This window comes from Labeo rohita, unplaced genomic scaffold (genome assembly GCF_022985175.1).
Source record: "Labeo rohita strain BAU-BD-2019 unplaced genomic scaffold, IGBB_LRoh.1.0 scaffold_271, whole genome shotgun sequence".
Taxonomy (NCBI): Eukaryota; Metazoa; Chordata; class Actinopteri; order Cypriniformes; family Cyprinidae; genus Labeo; species Labeo rohita.
Genome location: NW_026129001.1, coordinates 58,342 through 75,919, shown reverse-complemented (window position 1 = coordinate 75,919; position 17,578 = coordinate 58,342). Strand labels below are relative to the sequence as shown.

The window sequence follows — 17,578 nt, the reverse complement described above, 5'->3', positions numbered from 1 at the left end:
GATTTAATCTTGAAAAGGTGTTGAAGCCTCCAAAAGACTGGCTGAGACTGATCTGGCCCGGATGGAGAACTACAAGGGTTTAATCACCAGAGTTGGAAGAGCAAAGCAGATGGACCCCGCTGTGATTGCTGCAATCATATCTAGAGAGTCCAGAGCTGGAGCTGCTCTGGAGGATGGATGGGGTGATCATGGCAATGCCTTTGGCCTTATGCAGGTTGGTTAGAAGAACAGACCTACTTTATTTCAAAATATAATAACATAAGGGAACACATGAGTCATAATTTCAGGTATTGAGAATAAATTGAAGCTGGACATTGTCACAGATGTATCATGCAAGAAGTTGCAAGTGGTAATTTTACATTAAATATTTATAAAAACACTCACACTTTTGATGGTGTTTCTTTTAGGTTGACAGACGCTACCACACTCCAGTAGGTGCATTTGACAGTGAGCAGCATATCACACAAGCTACTGAGATACTCATTAAATTCATTAAAGAAATTAAAGCAAGATTTCCCACATGGTCCCAAGAGCAATGTTTTAAAGGTAGGTTTACAATAATATTTATGATAAACAAATTAACATAAATAGCATAAAAAGAGATAAATAAATGCAAATAAAAGTTCATCACTTAATTCTCATGTCACAGTTGTAGTATAATGTCTGTTTCAGGTGGAATATCAGCCTACAATGCAGGTGTGAGTAGTGTCAGTTCGAATGAGAATATCGATGCCAGAACCACAGGACAAGACTACTCCAATGATGTTGTTGCCAGAGCCCAGTATTACAGAAGCATGGGTTACTGAAGAACATACAGGAACCTGTAAAACCCTTACATTAGTGAAATGAGTACAACTCAAGAGTCTTCCTTTTTAATGTTAGGCCTACTGTACTGACATGGTTATTTAAGTATAGATATTAGATTGCTAACATAATCTTTGTAAACCATTTAAGAGTTTGAGCTTTCAAAATATGATAATTTTACTGATACTACAGAGCTGCTGTGAATTTCCTGTAATGACGACCTTTTTAAATAAAATTAATTTATTTACTCAAATCGTGTGTCGATTATTTGCCACAGTGCAGGAATTGTCCTTCCAACTTCACAATAAAATAACCTCATTTATTGCTCCTAAAAGTAGCCAAGTGGACACAAACACAATTGGTAACAGCTTGATGGTGATGTTGAGCCTGATCTTGCACTCACACATGACACTGTACAACATTTCTCAACGAACATTGCATTCAGAGAACACTGGGGGGCGCTGTAAGCAATATTTTGGAAAGGAGGCATTTTTTAAGGTGAGTTTACATCAAAGATTCACAAAAAGATGAGCCGAAACATTGTAAATATTTGCAAAAGCATATGGTTGGCAGCATTCTAACACTGTAACACTAGAAGCGAAGGTTGTACTTACTTTCAGAAACTCTGCATGCATTCACTGAACACAAAATAACATAATAGGTTTATAATATAATGAGTATGTGGTTTTATGCTGTTTGCATAAACAACATAGTGTAGACAGGGGAGTAGTCTACATCTTATAGACAAGATTAGACAAGACAAGTATTGTTTCTGTAGCAACTACTGTTTACACCATCGTTTCTATCAGTTTTCTGTAGCACAGCTGCAGAACTTTCTATGAACTTAGCGTTCCCTTTCAGGTTGGTCTTTTGATATTGGGTCCCAGCATCGTTCTGGACTGCTATGACCTGAGAAGGAAATGGTCGCCTGGGGAAACAGACAATGAGCCACCATGCAAGAGAGTTCACACTAGTGCGTTGCACCCATCTGTTGCCTTGGATGTTGCAGGCAAAAGAGGGAAATGTTTGAGTTCTGTGTTGCCAAAAAAAAATCAAACCCAAATATGTCTCAACATCACGGCTTTTTCTTCCTCATTCTTACTCTTTTGTACATTATGAGCAGAGCCTCCCATTTGTTCTGCATGGTGTAATCCCTGTGTGTTCACTCATTTCCCCAGCACATGCTGGTGGTCAAAGACCTTCCTCAGGCACATCACAAAGCATTACAACCTCTCTCTTGCAAGCGTGTGTCAGAATGGGTGGTGAACACAATCAGGAGTGCTTCAGTTTGCACGCAGAACACCTCACTTGCCAGATCGTGACATGCCTGTATTGCAAGCAGAGATCCTTTCCCTCCTGGCAAAACAGGCAATAGAGATGTCACAGGAGCACAGGTCTGCATGGCGCCTATTTCCTCCTAAAATGTGTACATTCAAAATGATCACTGAAGCAGATCGGCTGTGATTGCTGCCATCATATCCAGAGGGTCCAGAGCTGGAGCCATTTTAAAGGGATGGGTGGGGCAGCCATGGCAATGACTTTGGCCTCATGCAAAACTTCTCAGAACTAAATCCCATATGTCATTGCATATGATATGATGAAATAAACTTTTTAAACTTTTGCTCAAATTGTCTGTCTTATCAACAGTCATGCCAATTTCACATTAAAATGACCTCATGTTCTACATTGTTCCATTGTTCACATGACTAGTGCAGTGACCTGCAGAGAACTGCTGGCCTGACAATTTTCCATCTATTGTAGTTCATTTGTTTGCCTGTAAATTCCATCTATTGTTGGTCCTTTTTTTTCTATTTGGTTGCCTGTAAATTACACTCGCTTCTACAGACACACCCAAAAGCAGAATGGCTCTAGCGTTTTCAGCAGCACTGATCACAACTCGATTACAATTAAAAAGATGTAAGCTTTATTTCCAAATGTCCCAAGTAAGATTCTGTGTCAATGGCAAAACTTTTAGATGCTTCTAATGCAATGTCTCTTTCCCTTCATCTCAGGAAACCAGAGGTGATATCTTCAGTTTTTATTATTGTAAATGTATTTACTGATATCTAAATTGAGCATTTTTTAAAAAGGCATCTGCTAGGAAACAAGAATATATCTTCAGTTTTTATTATTGTAAATGTATTTACTGATATCTAAATTGAGCATTTTTTAAGAAGGCTAATGATGCTATTGCTGATAACAAGAATAATTAGGCTTAATTTTACTTGCATAATGCACCACTCCCCTTGCACATGGGTATAAAGAGGTGCAGGTGCATCCACTCATTAGACTTTTGCTTTGGAGCCGAGTGGATGAACATGCTTGATCTCCACAAAGCCTTTTCATCTCTGGAACTGTTATGGTTGGCATTACGGTGCAAACAGCGGTCTCCCTGTCTGCAGCGATTCCCCTAGGCACTTCAACTAAAAGAGCAATTTCCTAAAAGAGCCCGCAAAATGCCGCCACCTTGGGGTATCGTCTGTGTCTCCTGTCTAAAGCACTGTAAGCTATGGCTGCCTTTGCGGCCAAGCTTGCGGTGCTGCGGGCCAGGCAGCCTCTGCCGTGCATGCCATGGCTATCCTGCAGGTTCACCAAGCGAAGGCACTGATATAATGCACGAGGGTAGTACTGACCCGGGGTTGATCCAGGAGCTGTGCTGTGAGACTGACTTCGCCCCCCGAGGCAAAGAAAGTCACGCGCAGTCCCTCTGGGAGGCGATGTCCACTCTGGTGGTCCAAGAGTGCTATCTCTGGCTCAACCAGGTCAGATGAAGAATGTCTACAAAGAGCCCTTTCTCGACGCTGTCCTCTCCCAGGTTGGGCTGTTCGGCAACACTGCAGTTCTCGGCAGTACAGAAGCAGGCCAAGGCTATCAAGCACACTGCCTCAGTCTGCTTGTCGCCGCAGGCGCCCTCCTGCGTCCTTCAGAGGTGCTCCATCCCCAGACGGTCCAGCTGATCTGGAGTTGATTCAGGGAAGCTTAGGTAGACCTGTTTGCTTCCCACGAGTCCTCCCATTGCCAGCTATTTTATTCCCTGACTGAGGGGCCCTTGGCACGGGTTCTCTGGCACACAGCTGGCCTCGGGCTCTACGCAAGTATGCGTTTTGCCCAGTGAGTCTTCCCGCACAGACACTGTGTAAGGTCAGGGAGGACGAGGAGCAGGTCTTGCTGGTTGCGCCTTTCTGGCCCACCCGGACCTGGTTTTCCAGAACTCATGCTCCTCGCTACAGCCCCCCCTGGCACATTCCCCTGAAGCAGGACCTGCTCTCTCAGGGGCTCGGCACCATGTGGCACCCGCGTCCAGATCTTTGGAACCTCCACGTGTGGCTCCTGGATGGGACGCGGCAGACTTAGGTAACCTACCACCGGCAGTGGTAGAGACTATCATGCAGGCTAGAGCTCCCTCTACGAGGCAAGCCTATGCTCTGAAATGGAGTCTGTTCACAAACTGGTGTTGCCCGATTAGAGTCCCCGATTAAATGCCCGATTAGAGTCGTGCTTTCTTTCCTACAAGAAAGGTGCTATCGCAGCACATTACGATGCAGTGGACGGCTGGTCCCTGGGAAAGCACAATTTCATCGTCAGGTCCCTGAGGGGTGCCAGAAGGTTAAATCCTCCTAGATCACCCCTGGTGCCCTCCTGGGATCTCTCTGTTGTCCTGGCAGGACTTCAGAGAGGTCCCTTTGAGCCGCAGGAGTCAGTCGAGCTTAAATTCCTGTCTGCTAAGACAGCGCTCCTGACCGCGTTCCCCCCCATCAAGTGGGTCGGGGACCTCCAAACATTTTCGGTGCCTTGTGTTCAGGCCGGCCTACACTCACATTGTCCTGAGACCTGAGACCACGGCTCACTCCACACGGAGTGTTGCCTCCTCCTATGTGCTGGCACATGGCGCCTCTCTGGCAGACATCTGTAGAGCTGCGGGCTGGGCAACACCAAACACCTTCGCGAGATTTTACAGTCTCCACGTTGAGCCAGTTTCTTCCCGTGTGTTGGGTAACAGGTAAGTAGCAGGAAGAACTGAATGGTGTCATGCTTGCTGCGCCATTCCCCCCCCAGAGGAGGGAGATCCAGCCTTGGCGTTGCTGTGTTCCTTAAGAGCATTGCGTATATATGTGGACTGCACCCAAAGCTTCAGAAGCTCTGGGCAGCTCTTTGTCTGTTACGGAGGTCAGCAGAAAGATAAGGCTGTCTCCAAGCAGAGGATAGTGGATGCCATCATCTTGACGTTCCAATCCCAAGACGAGCCGTGTCCCCTAGGGGTGAGGGCTCACTCCACACGGAGTGTTGCCTCCTCCTATGAGCTGGCACACGGCGCCTCTCTGGCAGACATCTGTAGAGCTGCGGGCTGGGCGACACCTTCGCAAGATTTTACAGTCTCCGCGTTGAGCCAGTTTCTTCCCGTGTGTTGGGTAACAGGTAAGTAGGGGGAAGAACTGGCTGGTGTCATGCTTGCTGCGCCATTCCCCCTCACCCGGGGATACAGGCACCTTTTGTCCTCCTCCAGTTTAGTTCCCTGGATGGCGAGCCCTGGTGGAGTTCTCCAACACGCCCAGCAGTCAGACTGGGCAGAGCAGTCTGACGCCAGGCCCAGTATCAGGTGTTAACTTGCCCTGGGTCTCCAGTCGGCCCCTGTACTGGGCTAGGTGTCCACATGGCTTGATTCCCTGCGGGCCATCCCATATGTGTATTCTTCCACGGTGAGGTTTCCTGCTCGCTGAACCCGTGTCTTCCCTTGGACAGATCACTCTGTCAGTCTCTGCTGGCAGTTGTTCCATCCCTACTCTCAGGTAGGACCTGCCTCAGAGATCCATTACATATGTAGTATTTCCCCAGGCCTGGGTCAGTCCATATCTGAGTCTCCACATGTCACCTCCCTATGGGCAGGATGTGGCCTCCGTAGCACCCTTCTCTGGAAGGCTTGCTTCCCCACCATTATGAACAAGCTGTAACTACAAATAGGAAGGTCTTTCACTGAAGGTTGAAATCTCTTCTGGTAAGTATTGAGTGAAAGGAACAGCGGTTTGGCTATCACCAGCAGCGTTATACCCTGCGGGTACCAAGGTCAGCAAATTCATGCTGGGGTGGTGGGAAGGTTACAACTTTAGCACAGCATTTGTCTGACACATGTCGCTTGCCAACATTTGCTATTCTTAGGGTTGTGATGGGGTTCAGGTTGTGGTGTTTTCCATGGACCCCTAATGTCGTATATACTGTGCAATTGCTGCCAGACCAGAGGGGAGTCTGTTCAAGACTATTATCATCGACTGTCCTTCAACAAGCACAGCGTCTTGGAAGAGCCGGACGACAGAGGAAATCAACCTGGCACCTGGGAGTGTCACCTGCGAAGCTGAATGGACTGAGACCAGAAATTGCGCAAGCAGTGAAGGGCAACTACATTGAATGGAAGAACAGACGACTGATCGCTATTTTAGCGCATGCTCTGCACGCTGAAGAACAACAAACGAGGAAGAAGGAAAAAGCGAAAGCAAAGACTGACAAAGAATTACAGCTAGCCTTAGTGCAGGCTGTGTCAAGACCCAGAGGTTATTCGGCTCCCAGATATCAACAGACAAAACAGGCGAGAGGAAAAGGATGGGGCGGAAGACCCTCAAACTGGACTGAAAGAAACCCAAAGCAACGGGGCTGTGCGATCTGTGGGACTGATAATCATGTAACCAGAAAGTGCAGTAAATCCAAACTGTGCAAGAACGATGGTCACTGGGTCTGAGAATGTCCAGAAAACCAGCAAAATCAAGAAGTAGACTGAAGCGAGAAAGACGGAGAGCAGGGAGGAGGGGTACCGGGCGAGCAGTCAACACCTACAGTGCAGGGAAGTGAACATCTTTTAATATCACACACACACATACACTGATGTAAACACTGCTTTCTGCAACAAAGAAAAAGCTTGCGTTTCTTTGTGTGTTTCTAATTTGACTTACTGCTCTCTGCAATGAAGAAAAAGTTTGCGTTTGAGTGTTTCTGATTTGAATAATGAAATTTTTGATAACTGTACAATGATGTTTGAAAATGAGGGGTTTTTGTCGTGGAGGGAGTATTAGTTGAATTTTTGGCAGATTCTGGGGCAACCAGATATTGTGACCATGTGACTTGCCATGTCAATCGGCATTGACTAATAAAATAAATGAATCCACTTCTGCATCAGGTCATAAAATCTTTGAAAAATTCACAGTGACAGAGGGAGGCCGGGTGCTGAAACATGCATTCACGTATTCACCGGCGTGCCCTGTACCCATCATGGGTCGAGATTTATTGTATTAAAATTTATGTAAACTAAATTTAGTGCTCGTCGCAGACTCCTGGGGTGTCAGAGTGACAGAACAGGAGGATCAATTGTGCTGTCTGCGAGCTGAGCATCAGTGGGCTTATGAATGGCACATAAAAACAGTGATTGGGCTCAGATAATGTGTGAATTGGCTAAGCATCGAACAAAGCCATTCAACACAGAAATTATGATGCCTGACAATTTACATTGCACGTCACATGTCGTAAGGAAAAAAAAAAGAGGGAAGAGTGAAACTTTTAGCTGTGATCAAATGTTTTGGACAATAAGTGTGTGTGCGGTTTCAGTCAGCCTGTCTAGTGGCAGGAGAGTCTGTGCCTCACTTATCTGTTTCCAAGGCCAGGGATCAGGCATGGTGTGAAGTAGGGAGATTTATGAAGAAATCTGTTGACGCAACAGACTGGTGTGAGATGGGGGTATGAAACAGTAAGAGTTTAGGGGCATTTGTGTCAGACTGCAAGTATGACATTAAAGTAGATAGAATTGTGACCCCTATTAATAAAAGCACAAAAGAAAATCATTGCATGGCAAATATTTGCTTTGGCAGAGGTGCCTCCTAAATTGTGGGCAAAACACAAATATGATGTGGGGTTGATGATGGGATGTGAACAGGTTGTAATCACTCAAAAATATGATTACAGGCTGTGTCAGTAACAGTATCCTCTGAAAGCAGAGGGAATACTGGGTATAAAACCAGTATTTGAGTCACTTTTGAAAGAGGGTGTAATAGTGCCATGTAATGATTCTCCAGTGCGCACTCCAGTATTTAATGTGAAAATTATAAGGGATAAGGGCCAACCTACAGAATGGCGTTTTGTCCAAGAATTACAAGCAGTGAATGCAGCTGTCAGACAGAGGGCCCCCTCAGTGCCAAATCCATACATAATTTTGTCACAAATTCAACAAGATGCAACATTCTTTTCAGTGGTAGACTTGGCTAATGCATTTTTTAGCATGCCACTGGACAAAAAACAGTGGCTACTAGTTTGCATTTGAATTTAATGGCAAAAGGCTATAAATTTACATTTTTGAGTCAGGGTTTTTCAAACAACCCGTACGATAGATAACAAAGCGCTTCAAAGAAGCCTAGAACCTTTGACCCTGACAGCTGAAACTGCTTTGCTATAATATGTTAAAGGTTTATTAGTTTTTTATTAGTAGAGATGAATACACGTATTTACACATGAGGGCCACAAGGTCAGCCTGCCAGAACTACAGTTTGTAAAACAACAAGTAACATTTTTGTGTCATGTCATAACACCCAACAATAAGTCCCTATCTGACAAAAGAGTGCAGGCCATAAAAAATGTACCGAAGCCAATCACAAAGAAACAAATGTTGTCATTTTTGGGAATGTGTTCATATTGTAGGACATTTATTCCCAATTATGCGATTCTCGAGCAGCCTCTGAAAGCCCTAAGAGTAGGGAAGGGGCTGAAGTCATGTGACCAGATTGAGTGGACAGAGGAGGAGGCCGAGGCATTTGTGAACATTAAAGTTCAACTGTCGCCGACTTTGGGCCTACCGGTACCAACTAAGCCTTTTGTTCAGATGGTGGATGAGAAAAATGGGTTTATGACTTCTATTCTTTTGCAGCATCATGGGGACAGACTGCGACCTGTGGCCTATTTTTCAAGCAAGTTAGATCCAGTAGCAGCAGGTCTGCCACGGTGTTTGAGGGCAGTGGCGTCTGCTGAGAAGGCCGTGATGGCATCTAAAGAATTTTCTAGGGTACTCTGACCTGACATTGATGGTGCCATACACAGTGCCCATGATTCTGCAAGAACAAAAAACATCGCACTTATCGACGGCTCGTTGGTTACGATACCATACTATCTTGCTCGATATGCCGAATATAACCGTTAACCGCTGTACAGCCTTCAATCCTGCCACCTTCCTTCCGACGGAGGAGGATGGGAAGGAACATCACTGTTGTTTGACCGCGCACGATCAAGTGTGAACGCCACATCCAGATCTTTTGGACACACCACTTGAAAATTGCGAAAACATCCTCTTTGTAGATGGTTCCGCGTTCAGAGATCCACAAACAGGTCAAAATAAAGTGGGCTATGCTGTAACAACAGAATTTGAAATAGTGACATCTGGCTCACTGCCATCAAACTATTTAGCACAAGCAGCAGAGCTTGTGGCCTTAACAGAGGAGTGCAAACTCATGACAAACAAATGCGTCACCATTTACACTGACTCGCGTTACGCTTTTGGAGTTTCGCATGATTTTGGAGCACTGTGGAAACACAGAAAATTTTTGAAGTCAGATGGGTGCCCAATACTCCATGCTCCTCTTGTGGCAGCTTTACTAGAAGCCATTTTGCTGCCAGACAAGAAAGGCATTTGTATATATGCAACACACACAAATAATGAAGATTCTGTATCTACAGGCAACGCCAGAGCAGACGTGGCAGCCAAAGGAAACAAAGTGTACCTTATTATCTGAAAATAACACCAATGTCTCTTCTTCTTTATAGGGCATGCAGACTTTTTCTTTAGGAGCAGAGCAAGACCAGGGGAAACAATCCGGATGTGCACTGACCAATGGTGTTTGGATGAGCTGTGATGGCAGGCCTTGTTTACCCGACACTTCTTTGCTCATTATGCTAAGAAGATGCATGGGTTGGACCATGCATCGAAAGGGGGAATGGTTGTACAAATTAAAGAACTGTGGTTTACAAAGGGGTTCACAACATTCGCAGAAAATTTTTGTAAAAGATGTGTTATTTGTAACACTCACAATGTGGCAAAAGGGACAAAAATGTCCCAAGCAGCAGCAGTAGCAAAGGCTCTGTTGACTGACATTCAGCTCAGGTGGAGCAATAAAATGATAGAATGCTAGAAGAAAAAACGAATTGGCCTAATGTTGTGAGGAAACTGGATTGACATGAGTTAAGGCGCTCCCAGTTGTTCTCATGGACATGAGAATGAGAAAGAGATCCAGGGTAAACCTGAGCCCATTTGAAATTCTCTTTGATAGACCACCATTTATGGGAATGGAAGAGGGCAAACAAAAGCTGCCATCAACAGAATTGTGTGAGTATGACATGTTGAGTTACTGCAAGGAAATTGTCTGTTGTCTAGTGTCTCTGTGCAGGTAAAAGCTGCTCAGGGGAAAGTTGCAGAAACCCCCTTGCATGATATTAAATCTGGTGACTTCGTGGTGGTATAAGACCTGAGGAGAAAGAGCTGGAAAGTAAAAAGGTGGATGGGGCCGGTAAAGGTGCTTCGGAGTACCCACACGGCTGTGAAGGTAGCTGAAAGAACCACGTGGATTCATGCCAGCCACTGTAGAAATGTCCCATCTACACCCCAGGAGGAGGAACAGATGGAGTAAAGAGATTTGAGGCACGTCAACAAATGCCAGAGTCCGATTTAAATACAAAGTGCTTTTACTCATATGAAAATGGTCGTAATAGAGCCTGAACAATCAAACAATTAATGGTTTGAATGGTTAGCGAATTTGTGGGGAGAATGGGGATACGGTCTGTGTAATACTGTGTTACCAGTTTTGGCAGGAGGATTGTTACTAGGCCTACCATGTATTTTTCAGCTTGTATCAAGCACAGTACGGAGACTGGTGACAAAAAAAAAAAAAAAAAACAAAACTGATGTCTCCCATTAAATGGTTAAATTTGATACATGTCCTAATAACATGTTTTTGAACATGGGTGAAGAGCTAACGATAGTAGAAGTTACAGTGAAATGCATTCAGTGACTTAATGAGACAATAATCGGTATTGAAAGTATGGGGCATTTAGTTTTGATGATAAGCCTATGATAATAATAATCTCTCTCTCTCTCTCTCTCTCTCTCTCTCTATATATATATATATATATTCTTTTGCTTGCAAGAAAACCAGGGCCTGAACCAACAAGAACAACTTTAGCATGTTTTCTCTTATTTCACAAAAGAGGGTGATCAATTATATGAAAATCAGAAATGAAGAGTATAAATGTGATGTGATGACTTGAATTTGCTTTGAGATTTGAAATTGTAAGCAACACTCATGTTTGGTGTCTGTGTAGTGACTGAGGGTCTGACCCATGTCAGCAATGCAATAACAGTGCTTATTTTTTAGCCCGGCTCACAGATAGCGAATGTGATGATTTAGGATTATTCTAACCATTATTTTAATCAAACATTTTAATTTAATAGAGTGAGTAGTAATGAATTTAGTGAGTAGTTGATTGATAAAAAGGGGGAAATTGTGAAAGAAAAATTCATTTTACCAATCTATGTGCTTATGGAATATTGTGTAAGGGCCTGCTTTATTTAAACCCGCTATAAGAATGACTTGAGAGAAGGGTGTCAGGGCCCTAAATATAAAGATTTGATTCTTGGGAGTATGACATAGCAGAATGTATTTATCTGACTCTTTCTATGTGTGGAAAGTTACCGTTTAGGAGATGTAACCTTGAAGGCTAGGGAAGAGATATAAGTTGGAGTGAGCCCTCCCTTCTTGGTGGCACTCTGCAGCAACCTGTGTTTCTGTATGACTGTCTGACCTTCTTTGCAAAGAATAAAATTATAAAAGACATTTGACTGAGTTTGTCTCTTACTTTGGTGAGAGTCGGTTTGATTTTGCCACAACAATACCCATGTGCAAGGGGAGTTGTGCATTATGCAAATCCACTAGCCAAATTTCATTGGCGTTTTCTTAATCAGAGATGATCGGGGCTCCCAGGTAAATCCCCTAGTGTCGTCACGACATAACGTCTCCGTTCCCTCCATCAGGGAACGAGGGTTACCTACGTAACCGAGATGATATCTTTACAGTAACTCTTATCCTGTTTGATTAAATCAGGGGTGCTCAATCCTGCTCCTGGAGATCTACCTTTCTGCAGAGTTCAGCTCCAACCCTGATCGAACACACCTGAACCAACTAATTAGGATCTGAAGGAGCACTTGATAATTACAGACAGGTGTGTTTGGTCAGGGTTGGAACTAAACTCTGCAGGAAGGTAGATCTCCAGGAGCAGGATTGAGCACCCCTGGATAAATGCTTTCCATATCATATGGTTCTCTAGAGGGCGATGTTGAGCCTCATTCTGCACTCACACATGACACTCCAAAATGTCATTAGTAAAAAAGTTTTGCTAAAGTATGACTCGATATCTGTAGGATTTTCTTTCTTTCTTTTTTAATAACCCTGAGAGATCTACAAAATATTATTAAGTGGCCTATTGTCATTTAACATTTTTTTTTGTGTTTGGAAAGAAAAATGTAGTTATAAAGTAGATACTGAAAAGCAGTCGTATAGATATTCAGCCAAGATGACAGCATCATATGAATCTTGGTAGGCTATCCATATAATCAGTGTTGCAAGTAAATCTAATTCTTGATAAACGGGGTTGATTTTGTTCTGTTATAATTTCATATCTCAGTTGTAGTCTCTTCCAGAGTGGGAATATCTTAATATCTTAATCTTTTTGGAGTTCCCCATGCGCTTCCATAAATAGCGCCTGTATGGGTGGGTCGTCTATGAACTTTATTTCCAGGCAGTCTATTGGATTGAGTGCAGATCTACATGCGATGTAAGATATTCATTTCCCAGTTTGAACATGATTTTTTTGAGAATGCTTCAACTCACGTGGAACTGTCATAATGTTCTTTGTATATAATGTTTTCGTTGTTTCAATAACCATGGAAATGAAAGCGTTATGTTTTAATCAAACTGTGATCACGTTAAAAACAAATTCAGTCGTATTAAAACTGTTTTATGACGTGACACCCATGTCTGGTAATTCCTAAAATAACGGCTTTGTGATGTGCGTTTGTTATTGACAAGAAGCCTCACAAGTTTTCCACCCTCTGCCTGTCCCTATACACATTAAACTAAATCTATTACGGCTGTCAGAAATAAAATGAAAATGAAAATGAAAATAAATAAATAAATAAATAAAGTGTCAATTAAATCTAGTATGACTGTCTCAAAATTGAAAGTGAAAATAAAATAAAAAGTTTGAATTAATTGTATTACAGCTGTGTCGAATAAAATGAAAGTGAAAATGAAAATGAAATGAAAAGTGTCGATTAAACTAAATCTATTACGGTTTAATTTACGGTTGAAATGAAAAGTGTAAATTATGTGTGTGTATATATAAACAGTTGCCCTGTCCAAATACCCACACTTTCGGTCTTTGCACTTGACTACTAACTTACAGGCTATGACGTATTTCCTGTTTTTATCCCAAGTGTTCAAGTGAGCCGGAAGCCAACAAGTGTGTGTAGAACTTTTAATTACACAGTGTAGAGTGCTTTACTGATTATAACAGATTTTATTGAACAAATTACACTAACATTAGGCTACTTTTAGCCTTATTAAATAATTCATAAAATTCAGTCAAATCATTTTTTGTTGATTATTAAAAGATGTCTAATTTTAATTAAATATTTGTTTGTTTATTGATTTGAAAATTCTGTATATATAATTTCAGTATTAATATAATTGCAGACCATATACACATTGATTACTTCATGTTTGTAATGGACTTGCCTTATATAAATACATAGAAAATACATTTATACACCCAAAATACATTCAAATAAAATATATAGCGGGGGAAACAGTTTATATACAGTACTTCTGTTTAGGAATTCAGAGATGGTTTTCGAATTTGATTACATTTTAGCTGTTAGGGCCCATAACTAAAAAGTCCTACAACCATTTAATCAATTTTTTTTTTCCATTTCTCCACACTATAGTGGAAGAACATCTGAAAAAAAGAGAAGCCACTCCTGCAATCATATATAATCACGTCCTGATTTAGTGACAAGGCTCATCAAACTCAGTGATTTGCTCTTTCACAGCATTTCAAAGTCAACATCATGGGTAAGTTATTTACGTTATATAATACATCAGGTGCTGACTGTTTTTATATAATATTGTGTGAATAATAAGGAACATATTTGAATATACTAAGGAACATAGTGTATCGCTGTATAAATATTCTGTATAAAATAATTTACTGACTTCACATTTTCTGTGTTGTTCTAGCAAGCATTTATGGAAACATCATGAACACAGACACCACCGGTGCATCACAGGCAACAGCAAATCAAGACAGATTAACCGTAAATGGTGAGAATGCATGACTACATACAAATTATATCAATATATAGCAACATGTGATATCATTATAACAATGATTTCATCTTGAAAAGGTGTTGAAGCCTCCAAAAGAATGGCTGAGACTGATCTGGCCCGGATGGAGAACTACAAGAGTATAATCACCGAAGTTGGCAGAGCAAAGCAGATGGACCCCGCTGTGATTGCTGCAATCATATCTAGAGAGTCCAGAGCTGGAGCTGCTCTGGAGGGTGGATGGGGTGATCATGGCAATGCCTTTGGCCTTATGCAGGTTGGTTAGAAGAACAGACCTACTTTATTTCAAAATATAATAACATAAAAAAACACATGCGTCATAATTTCAGGTATTGAGAATAAATTGAAGCTGACTCCAAACTGGACATTGTATCTTGCAAGAAGTTGCAAGTGGTATGGTACATTAAATATTTATAAAAACACTCACACTTTTGATGCTGTTTCTTTTAGATTGACACACGCTACCATGATGAAAAAGGTGCATTTGACAGTGAGCAGCATATCACACAAGCTACTGAGATACTCATTAGCTTTATTAAAGAAATTAAAGAAATATTTCCCACATGGTCCCAAGAGCAATGTTTTAAAGGTGGGTTTACAATAATATTTATGATAAACAAATTAACATAAATAGCATAAAAAGAGATAAATAAAGGCAAATAAAAGTGCATCACTTAATTTTCATGTCTCAGTTGTAGTATAATGTCTGTTTCAGGTGGAATATCAGCCTACAATGCAGGTGTGAGTAGTGTCAGTTCGAATGAGAATATCGATGCCAGAACCACAGGACAAGACTACTCCAATGATGTTGTTGCCAGAGCACAGTATTACAAAAGCAAGGGTTACTGAAGAACATACAGGAACCTGTAAAACCCTTACATTAGTGAAATGAGTACAACTCAAGAGTCTTCCTTTTTAATGTTAGGCCTATTGTACTAACAGTGTTAGTTAAATATAGATATTATATTGCTAACTATTTGTAAACCATTTAAGAGTTTGAGTTTTCAAAATATGATAATTTTAATGATACTACAGAGCTGCTGTGAATTTCCTGTAATGACGATCTTTTTAAATAAAATTAATTTATTTACTCAAATCGTGTGTCTATTATTTGACACAGTGCAGGAAGTGTCCTTCCAACTTCACAATAAAATCACCTTATTTATTGCTCCTAAAAGTAGCCAAGTGGACACAAACACAATTGGTAACAGCTTGATGGTGATGTTGAGCCTGATCCTGCACTCACACATGACACTGTAAAACGTTTTTCAACGAACATTGCATTCAGAGAACACTGGGGGGCGCTGTAAGCAATATTTTGGAAAGGAGGCATTTTTTTAAGGTGAGTTTACATCAAAGATTCACAAAAAGATGAGCCGAAACATTGTAAATACTTACAAAAGCATATGGTTGGCAGCATTCTAACACTGTAACACTAGAAGCGAAGGTTGTACTTACTTTCAGAAACTCTGCATGCATTCACTGAACACAAAATAACATAATAGGTTTATAATATAATGAGTATGTGGTTTTATGCTGTTTGCATAAACAACATAGTGTAGACAGGGAAGTAGTTTACAGCTTATAGACAAGATTAGACAAGACAAGTATTGTTTCTGTAGCAACTACTGTTTACACCAGTGTTTCTATCAGTTTTATGTAGCACAGCTGCAGAACTTTCTGTGAACTTAGCGTTCCCTTTCAGGTTGGTCTTTTGATATTGGGTCCCAGCCTTGTCCTGGATTGCTATGGCCTGAGAAGGAAATTGTCACCTGGGGAAAGAGACGAAGAGCCACCATGCAAGAGAATTCACACTAGTGCGTTGCACCCATCTGTTGATTTGGATGTTGCAGGCAAAAGAGGGAAATGTTTGAGTTCTGTGTTGCCAATAAAAAAAAAGTTCACTATAAAATCAAAACAAAATATGTCTCAACATCAGGGCTTTTTCTTCCTCACTCTTGCTCATTTTGCACATTATGAGCAGAGCCTCCCATTTGTTCTGCATGGTGTAATCCCTGTGTATTCACTCATTCTCAACTTCTTCCTCAGGCACATAACAAAGCATTACAACCTCTCTCTTGTTATGAAAGCGCGAGTCAGAATGGGTGGTGAACACAATCAGGAGTTTGCACACAGAACACTTCGCTTGCCAGATTGCGACACACCCGTATTGCAAGCAGAGATCCTCTGCCTCCTGGCAAAACAGGCAATAGAGATGTCACAGGAGCACAGGGGAAACAGTCTGCACGGCGCCTATTTCCTAGTACTGAATTGTGTACATTCAAAATGATCACCATGAGCAGATCCTTGTGCATATTCAGGCTGACTTTGGGTCCAAGAACATTTACAAAATGCAAAAATGCATCTGGATTATTGGCTTATCATAGACTAGTCTCAGAATGTGCTAGAAAGCCACAAACTTCAGCTTCTAGACTATTTGAAGTGTCAAGGGCTGCTCAATCATGCCGGAGTAGATACAGTCCTCACTGAACACTCTTGCCTCATTCAGACTGGGGAGATCAGTGTTTTCATAGGTTGCTAGGACTGATGGCTACAGCCGCAGTTGTCGTGTCTTAGCAGGGCCGGCCCTGTACATCTGGTGGCCCTAAACAGGATAATTTTGTGGCTCTGCCGTGCAGTGAATAGTAGAGTATTGTCATCGCAAACCAGCAAATGTATACAGTCTAAAACAGTTTGCACATTTTACACATATATATGCCAGTGCAAGATGCTTTCAGTTAAAGCAGCTCAATAATGCAATTTAGACTGGGAGTATAGCTTAAGCCTTGTCTGTAAAACCGGGCAATTAAAAAAGATTAAATATTTTATATTAGTATACAATGTTTGCTAATCTTTAATTACCTATTTTCAATAAAGACCAGACTAGGTCTTTAACGTCAATATAACGTTACCATTTAGAAATGATGTTATTAAAAATTACCTTGTGCTTGTCTCTTCTCATCGTCTTTTTTTCCCCCTTTTTTCTGCGCCTAAAGGACAGATTTGTTTCATATTCGTGATCCAATTTCCCAAATAAATCAAAGTCCAGGGAAGGGGCAGGTGGCGGAAGCGAGCAGGCAGGCAATGAGGCAAAGGCTCACGCTTTTGCACGCTTTGCAATGTAATGACTCGGACCACTAGTGAGAGGCCCCCTTGTGGCCCCCTAGGGCCCTAAGCAGCCGCTTAGTTCGCTTATAGGGAGGGCTCTGTGTCTTAGTAAGCTGTGACTGTATTAAAAGAGAAGTTCACTTCCAGAACAACAATTTACAGATAATGTACTTACCCCCTTTTAATCCAAGATGTTCATGTCTTTCTTTCTTCAGTCGTAAAGTAATTATGTTTTTGTGAGGAAAACA

The 17,578-nt window shown here is 41.8% G+C and overlaps 1 protein-coding gene across 8 annotated transcripts in view; it reads left to right on the top strand.

Annotated features, from left to right (window-relative positions):
* LOC127159979 (lysozyme g) overlaps nt 1-15,272 on the top strand; it is a 32,087-nt gene extending 16,815 nt beyond the window's left edge. For 2 of the 8 annotated variants that reach the window (XM_051102661.1, XM_051102657.1), the window contains exons 4-6: nt 18-214; nt 408-546; nt 673-1,050. In XM_051102661.1, coding sequence (XP_050958618.1) covers nt 18-214; nt 408-546; nt 673-806 — 470 coding nt within the window. In that variant the 3' untranslated portion in view covers nt 807-1,050. Of the gene's footprint in view, nt 1-17; nt 215-407; nt 547-672; nt 1,053-12,544; nt 12,652-13,822; nt 13,950-14,114; nt 14,199-14,281; nt 14,479-14,672; nt 14,812-14,937 lie in introns of those variants that run through there. The other 6 variants (XM_051102666.1, XM_051102665.1, XM_051102664.1 and 3 more) reach the window with 6 other exon arrangements.
* Nucleotides 15,273-17,578: the final 2,306 nt, after the last annotated feature.